General features: G+C 45.5%; 1 protein-coding gene across 2 annotated transcripts; it reads right to left on the bottom strand.

The window, feature by feature from the left end:
• Positions 1-1,266: 1,266 nt before the first annotated feature.
• Positions 1,267-8,320, bottom strand: LOC111154130 (WD repeat and coiled coil containing). Of its 2 annotated transcripts, XM_022513538.1 has the most exons (3): positions 6,479-8,320; positions 3,546-3,663; positions 1,267-1,969 (listed from the first exon to the last, which is right to left on the bottom strand). In XM_022513538.1, exons 1-3 carry the CDS (start codon positions 8,303-8,305, stop codon positions 1,842-1,844), a joined length of 2,073 nt encoding a protein of 690 aa, XP_022369246.1. In that variant the 5' UTR covers positions 8,306-8,320; the 3' UTR covers positions 1,267-1,841. The 2 variants fall into 2 exon arrangements, with proteins under 2 accessions (XP_022369246.1, XP_022369247.1); XM_022513539.1 differs by lacking the exon at positions 3,546-3,663 and having other exon boundaries at positions 1,850-1,969; positions 6,479-8,305.
• Positions 8,321-8,611: the final 291 nt, after the last annotated feature.

Here is an 8,611-nt window from a genome sequence, read left to right as displayed (position 1 = left end):
ACCAGCACTGATCCTCCTATGGGGTCTCCAAGCCCCCCAGGCTTCCTAATAGTGTGCTTTTATCCCGCCCAGACACTTTCTCTGCAAGAGGAGCCAGGCCTCAGGCTGTCCTCGGCCTCGGCTCTCAGGCACCTGATTACAGACCAGAGGCCCCACTTCCATTATCCCAGCAGCCGCTAATGCATTTAAACCACAAGATGGGCCCTCGCCTTGTCCCTATCCCAGCTCCATCTTCATAAACGGTAACAGACAGACAGGCGTCCCCAAGGGTATGAAACCTTTCCAGATAATTTTCAAGGAGAGTGGGGAGGGGGGGATGCGTCTGTGCTAATGGAACCTCTACGGCCGAGACAATTTCTCTGCAGAGCTGCCCTGACCATGCACACACTCATCGATCTGTCAGGCTGCTGTCCCTGGAATTTATGATTCTGTTTGAGAAGTGGTGTGTCTGTGTGAAGTTGCAATCAGGGCTCTCTCCATTTACTAAGTTGGTACTTGAGTCCGTAATTATAATAAGCTGGTACTTTTTACCTACCTCAGATTCACTGAAATTTCCAGTTTTCTGAACGACTACTGTCTCTCACAGACTCTTTGCTGGTCTCTAAGACTTGAATGGCGGGAAAAGGAAAACATCAAAATTGAAGTGACAATTGAAGTAAGGGAACTGACTACTGGGAGAAAAATAGGACATTTTTATGATCCCAAAACTGGAATTAAAAAAAAAAAAAGGCATTTCAGGGAGAAAATCGGGGGTGGCAATAGCACGAAATCATGCCTTAGACCTCACGGGTGCTTGCCATCGCACTACTAACATAAGCACACTCTTGAGTGGGGTCCAGAGGGGTCAAAGCACGTGAAATTTCATTTGAAATTTGCCCAGGGCTAGTTTTTAGGAGTATCTGGACCTTAGTTCGCTGGAACTTTTTTTCTTTTAAGATTTTATTATTTATTTGACAAAGAGAGATCACAAGGAGGCAGAGAGGCAGGCAGAGAGAGAGGGAGAAGCAGGCTTCCCGCTGAGCAGAGAGCCCGATGTGGGGCTCGATCCCAGGATCCTGGGATCAGGACCTGAACGGAAGGCAAAGGCTTAACCCACTGAGCCACCCAGGTGCCCCTCACCAGAACTTTTTAAGGAAGCAAGATAGTTAGGCTTAAACTCTGGAAGGTCCAGCCAACATCAGAACTACTTCCTGTTCTAGGTGGTTCTGGGGACAGAGGTCAATCGATTTTTTTGTCTTCTTTTGAGCTCTGCTGATTGCTGCTGGTTTGGGGTAAGAAGGGGATGCTGGAGCCTATGTTGTCCAGGACCTCTTGCTCTCATCTCTAAGCCAAGAAAATGATCTAAAACAACGTTAAAGTACCTTTTAAGTGCTTCTAAGACAGCTTTAACGGTTTTGGGCAAGGGACAGAAAGCCTCAAAGAAACCGAAAAACACAATCCATATGGCACCAGAATACTGTTTTGTTCTGGGAATCCTGCCCTTAGACAAAACCACACAGTCTTGAATACGTAAACAACCACTTTTTGAGCCATCTAATGAAGACTGAGCTCTGCTAGACAGCAGGGAGCTGCAGCCCGGGGGTGGGGGTACAGGGGACAAGGAGGAAAAGCGGCCGAGGCAACCACGGCAGGGGCTTCACCTCTGAGCGACAGTGCAAATCCCAGCCGAGGAGAGTCCACGGTGGACAACAGCCCTCCTCTGAGTGGCCTCACGTGGAAAGCTATGCAGCAAATACTCCACAAAGAAGCATCAGGCCGTACTGCCTAAATGGGTGGGTTAGCCAGCGGCGTCTACACTCTGGACAGTCAGGTCTCTCAAGACTTCGAGAGAAGGAGCAGGATTAAGACTCTAAGAGAGAGTCCGTGAAGACCTTTGCGCTGCCGTCTCGGATGGTTACTTCCTGAGTGGCCGTGAAAGTTAACGGGATAAAGCCTTCGCTGTCAGCACAGAGAAGGATCCAGTGTGAGTCTGCAGAGTGAAATAAACACACAGGCAATTTAGGATATCTCGTCTTATTCTATGAAGAAAAAGAAGACGAATACTTTTTTTGAGGGTAAGAAGAGAGTAGTTGATACTATTGAACTGATCATTATAAGACCGTGCAGATAAGTGGGGAGACGGAAGGACTGAGTACTGCTGAGGGTGACATCATATGGCAGGAGTGGGCACTGATGGTACTGATGGCATAGGCATGGCTGGGGACATCCATCTTTACCCAGGTGAGGCACTTAACACGCAGGGCTACACATAGGATTGTGTACGTGGCACACACGTGTTAGGGGCTGTGTATGGAGTGTCCCTATCTACACGTTCTTAAGCAGTTTCCTCAGGAACAATGTGAAAGTGGGAACGGCTACTCTCTGGAGGAAGCTTTATTGTTCAGAGCCACGCCAACCTCTAGACACCTAAGCGCGCAGAGGGGCTAGACTAGAATGGTCCAATAATCCTGAATGGTTTGTTCTGGGGTAACCCAAGGCCAGTGGCCTTAACACATGCCTGGACCCGTTCTGGTTTTTTCAAATCTACTGTGCCTCACCTTTGACCTTGTAATTTCACTTCTGAAAATCTGTACTTTCTAAGGGCCACATGTAAAATATGCAGAGAGGTTTTTATCAGGGCTACGTATGATGCTGAATGCCGGAAACCACTGAAAGGTCCGAGAAATATGGCAAAGTAAAATACAGTACACTCAGAATGGACTATTAACCCCACCCAGGACAAAGGACAATTACGAAGTCCTATCACAAATTCATACGTCAAAACAGAAAATGCTGGTGCTACAATGTTAAGAGGGGAAAAAAGAAATGGATTTCATGTTCAACATGGTGGCTATCGTGAGAAGAATGAGGCATAAAAAACCCAGCGTGCTGGGCACCTGGGAGAGTGGACATGGCTCAGTTTGCTGGCATTTAGGGATGCCCTTCTCATCCCGTGTGTGCTGCATATTAAAACGACAACTCCTTTAAGAAAAATTCTGTAACACTGCTAGGAGCTCTGGGTTTAGTGCAACAGGTACCTGTGTCACTCCTTGTTATGTCATTCCTCTGCAGCTGTTATATATTGCTTGGTAACTCCTCTAGTTTTTTCCTGCGTACTTTCAGGGCTTCCACTTAGGCTGTAAGTTCCTTAAGGGCAGAACCCATATTTTCTTTTTTCTTTTTTTTAAAGAATTTATTTATTTATTTGACAGAGAGAGAGAGAGAGAGAGAGATCACAAGTAGGCAGGGAGGCAGGCAGAGAGAGAGGGAGAGGGCAGGCTCCCCACTGAGCAGGGAGCCCGATGCGGGGCTCGATCCCAGGACCCCGAGACCATGACCTGAGCTGAAGGCAGAGCCACCCAGGCGCCCCAGAACCCATATTTTCCATGTGTTTTGGCACCTTATGATAGACTTGGGTATACAGCAGACAATGCACAATTCTCGTGAACCGTCTCATGAATCACCGAGCGGTTCGTACACTTCATCTTCATTATCAACGAAACTCAACAAAACAGATGGTAGAGGGATGGGGTGTGGGGTAGAGCCAATATCTGAATTCTACATACCATGGAGCATTTCGATGAGAGAGAGGCCAAAAGTCTGCTGAACTGTCTTCAGACTTAATTTGCCATTGCAGAGGAGCACGGCTCTTTTTTCAACGACAGGACCTACACAGTAAGATTTCTTCACATATAAAAATAAAAGTTGTTAAACTGATTGCAAAAGCAATAGAGTTAAGAATAGAATGTGTAAGTAGTTTTTTACTATCTTTATAACTAGACCAATTGTGGGATGCCTGGGTGGCTCAGTCAATTAAGCATCTGCCTTCGGCTCTGGTCATGATCCCAGGGTCTTGGGATGCAGCCCTGCATTGGGCTCCCTGCTCAGCGGGGAGCCTGCTTCTCCCTCTCCCTCTGCTCCTGTCCCCACTAGTGCACATGCACTGGCTCTCTCTGTCTCTCTCTCCTCTCCTCTAATAAATAAATAAAATCTTTAAAAAGAAAAAAAAGGTAACTAGACCAGTTGTAAATAAGGAGATTTTGGCTACACTATTTTTTTTTTAAAGATTTTATTTACTTATTTGATAGACAGAGATCACAAGTAGGCAGAGAGTCAGGCAGAGAGAGAGGGGAAGCAGGCTCTCCTCTGAGCAGAGAGCCCAATGCGGGGCTTGATCCCAGGACCTTGGGATCATGACCTGAGTGGAAGGCAGAGGCTTTAACCTACTGAGCCATCCAGGCTCCCCTTGGCTACATTATTTAACACAACAAAAGGATTAGATCTCAAAATATTTATGGGTTAAATACCATGACATTCTTACCTAAAATGTTTTAGGAAATTAAAAAATAAAAAGCAATTATGGCAAAACATGTTAACAACTGTTACATCCAGATGGCAGATATTAAAAAGATTTCATTATGTAGTCTTTATTTATGTTTACGATTTTTCATAATAAAGAGTATATGTTTGAAAATTTTCACAATAAAAAAAATTTAATTCAGTTTTAAACTATTCTCTGCTTCTTTAAAAAGCCTACATCCTTGAGTTGGTCAAACAGGAGTACTTTTTTTTTTTTTAAAGATTTTATTTTTTTTATTTGAGAGGGAGGGAGAGAGAGAGAGAGAAAGCAAGCAAGAGCACAAGAGCAGGGGGAGGGAAAAGCAGACTCCCTGTTGAGCAGGGAACCTCAGATGGGCTTTGATCCCAGGATGTTAGGACAGTGACCTGAGCCAAAGGCACCAGGCGCCCCCAAACCATAGTAGTTTTAAGAAAAAACTAATTAGGGGCGCCTGGGTGGCTCAGTCATTAAGCAGCTGCTTTCAGCTCAGGTCATGATCCCAGTGTCCTGGGACTGAGCCCCACATTGGGCTCCTGGCTCAGTGGGAAGCCTGCTTCTCCCTCTCCCACTCCCGCTGCTTATGTTCTCTCTCTTGCTATGTCTCTATCAAATAAATAAAATCTTAAAAAAAAAAACTAATTAAAATATCTCTTCTTGACCATATTAAACAATAATTTGTATATTACTTATCAATGATTTTGATACCAACTTTCTGCAAATATCTTTTAAAATGAAGATACAGAAGTCCACAGTAATCAAATTAGTATGTTATCAGTAAAGTTCTAGATAAAGAGATCAGCATTCTAGTAGTCACAGTATGGAGAATCCAGAATTAGATCCCAGTATATTAAGTTTATAGAAAACAAATGGGGTAGATCAAGTTCAGTGGGATTAAAGACATATTTTTTTTCTTAATTTTTTAAGTAAGCTCTATGCCCAGTGTGGGCTTTGAACTCAAGACCCTGAGTGGACCATGCACCAAAATTTAATGAAAGATTAAAAACTTAAGTGTAAAAACTAATGTAATAAAATAATGCAAGAGAATCTAGACTATTACATGTATATGAATTTTTATAATCTACAAAAACCTCTTATGAACTGGTAACTGAATAGGAAAAAAATGAGCAACGGGCAATTCATCTTCAGTTGGCCAAAAACCACAAAGACATAATCAAATTCACTAATAGTAAAGGAAATACAAACAAATAAAAGTGAAAAGCACTTCACACTTATCAGACTGGTGGGGCTGTGAGGAAAAGGACAGTCTCATAGGTTGGAAAGGGGCATGTGATGATGCAGTAAATAAAAAATCTTTGAGAGGCAATCTGGCAACTCTCGGAAAAGTAGAAACATACATATATACTCTTCAAATTAGCACTTCCAGTTCTGGGAACCAACCCAACAGAAATAAAAGTAGGAGTGCAAATAGCTACACATAAGGGTACTACTACAGCATGACTGGGAGTGACTGATGGCACGGAAATGAAGAGCTAAAGGCAGTTTGAATGTCCACCAAGGGCCCAGCTACAGAAACAGCATATTCTCAGTACAGAGAGTGCACTGTGACCCCATTTTTGTAAAACAATGACACCCCCCCCCCGCATCTAGAGACCTATGTATACAAAGAAGTGTGTAAGATTGTAGGAGCATGAACTAAAATAACAGAGGGAGCCACCTTAAGTTGTGAGTTAAAGTGAGTTATAGCGGGGGTGAGGTGGGGGACCGGGCCAAGTCCAATGGGAAGAGAAAATGTTCATGATAAAAACAGATAAGATATGATTCCATTCACGTAATATGATATGTATGCACATGCGTTCAATTTTTCTAAATCAACCTAACCTTTCTGCACTGCACAAGGAAAAGTTCCCCACAGTGAGACAGCACAATAAGGAGAATTCTTTTTTTTTTCCTAAATGTAAATTGCCAGGATGAGTACAATCGTTCCTATTTTACACCACGCGGGTGATACAATCCCAGAGTATGCTGGCATGCGTGCCCATCTGGCTGGCAGCCAACCACCCCAGAGAGGCAGAACGACTTGCCTGTCATGTAACTCGCCCAGGTCAGGGAAGTTGGGCTACAACACCATCTTGTTCAACAGTGAGTTTTTCTTGCCAGTACCCGCTGGGTATAGGGGCAGCCCCTCAACGGGGAAGTTACCTGATAAGTCACATGCACATAGGGCAGATCCTGAGAGAGAGGATACACAGCAGAGGACCTCTCCTTTTGTAGAAGGTCTGTGAGTTCGGAGAGACGTCGCTGCACTTCCGTCAGGGTCCTAGATAAAATTTCGATTTCCTTAGACAGCTGGGAAACTTCCTTTTCCCTTTGTATGTTCTTGCTTGGAGGCCAGTCAGGAGGTGCGGGAGTTAGGGCGGGCTGGGGTGTGGGGCCGGACCTGGGCCGTGGCCGTGAGCGGTTAACAGGCTGGGCAGCTACAGTGTCAAGGGCGAAGGAGCCGTCCCAGACACTGGCCGGAGGACTTCTGATTTCTTCAATAAGGGGTCTTCTGGGCCGCCCGCTTTGCCCACTGCCATTAGCTGTTAAGAGTCCTCTGTTTGGGGGACCAAAATCTGGGGAAAGTCTCTCAATTCGCTTTTTTCCATCTGTTTTATTTAACAGAGTACTGAGAGTTGAGCCTCCCGTCTGGTTTTCACCCGCTGTTACTGGAAATTCTTCCAACGTTACTTCCCTAACAATCAAACGAAGGATATACTGATCAGTCTTTGAAGAAGGAAGAAATGCCGCATCAATGGGCTTTTGTCTTCCTACCAAAATTAATAGTAACTTATCTGTCAAGAAACATATACCTTTTGGCTTTTCACTTCTCTCTAATTGAATCTGCCGCATGTTTGGCACCCGCGAGGGAATGACAGAATAGATAAAAATGACATTGTAAGTATTGGAAGCTACCGCGACTACCTGGGCTTTAGGATTAAATGCCATTAGATCAGGAGCCAGAATGCCGGGAATGGTGACTTTTCTGGTCTGCGGGACCTCTTTCTCAAAGGTCACAAGGACCAAATGTGAGGCATCCAGGCCAGTTCCCGTCAAGCAGTCCTTTTTTCTTAGACAAATAAGAGAACTACCCTCCAGCTTGGAGGTATTGAAATGTATATGAGTTAGCTCTAGAGGATCTGAAAAGGAAGGAGAAACAGGAGAACCCGAGGTTTCAAAATTCGTTTCGGAATCAACCGCCCCTTGATCCCCGGTGGGTACCCCTTCAGGAACCGGTGAAGCACACAGACGAGTGTCTTCCCCACCAGGCGGGATGTCCGTGGTTTCAGACGCATTTAAGCCACAAATCTTATCTAGTGGAAGCTCAGTGGCTACAGCGACCTGTGAGTCCGCGGTGGCCCTGACGGAGCGCACGTAGCTGTCCACGTCAAACACCGGGTAGAAGGAGCACCTGCACAGAGTCTTCTGAGCACTGTCCCAAATATAGGAATGCAGGCTGCGGCCAGCTGCCACCACCAGCCTCCGGCCATCCCGCGTCCAACAGCCACAGTGAATGAGGCCCCCGGTGTCGATGTCCGCTTTCACCGGGGGAATGTCACCGTGGACACTTGGGAAGACGGACACAGCCTGTGCCGTCAAGACAGCCAGGACAGCACTCTTTGGATGCCACACACAGCCCTGGGGAAGGACGGGGAGTGATTCTCTAATCTCACAGGTCGGCGACATCAGCCATTGGCTTGTCTCCGTAGTGCTGGGACACAGCTGCCCCACAGTGACATAATTCTTGTGCCAGACGGCGAGCAGAGCGGGCACGTCAGCCACACCAGGGGATGCCCAGGACACTCCATATACGTGTTCAAACTGTCCAATGACCTTGGAGTCCCCGAACCTGACGTCTCCGCCGTGAAGCTGTAAATCAGTCAGGATGACCTGGTGCCCATCAGTCCAGACAAGGCCGTGGATAGGGTGGATCGCCTGATACAAGGCATTCAGCCCCGTCCTGAGAAGTCTTCCTTTTCCCAACTCCATCCTTTTGGATACAGGTTGCCTGAAATCGGCAAGAAGGAAAGACTTACCAGGAGAATCTAATCAGACAAATGCAAAATATAGGACATTTTACAAGACAATTGGCTTAGGCCTTTCACAAGTCAATATTTCAAGGGGATAAAAGGAGAAGGAATGTCACAGATTAAAAGACACTACTGAGCCTTAACAAGCAAATGCAATACCTAAACTTTGATTGGCTTTTGCATTGAGGAAATAAACATTTTTTTAAAAGACGTTATTTATTTACTTGTCAGAGAGAGAGAGAGAGAGAGGGAAAGAACGAGCACA

This window comes from Enhydra lutris, unplaced genomic scaffold, assembly GCF_002288905.1.
Source record: "Enhydra lutris kenyoni isolate GAN:26980312 unplaced genomic scaffold, ASM228890v2 scaffoldscaffold35, whole genome shotgun sequence".
NCBI lineage: Eukaryota > Metazoa > Chordata > Mammalia > Carnivora > Mustelidae > Enhydra > Enhydra lutris.
Note: the sequence above shows the minus strand (reverse complement) of the source record. Positions and strands in the feature narration are given on the sequence as shown.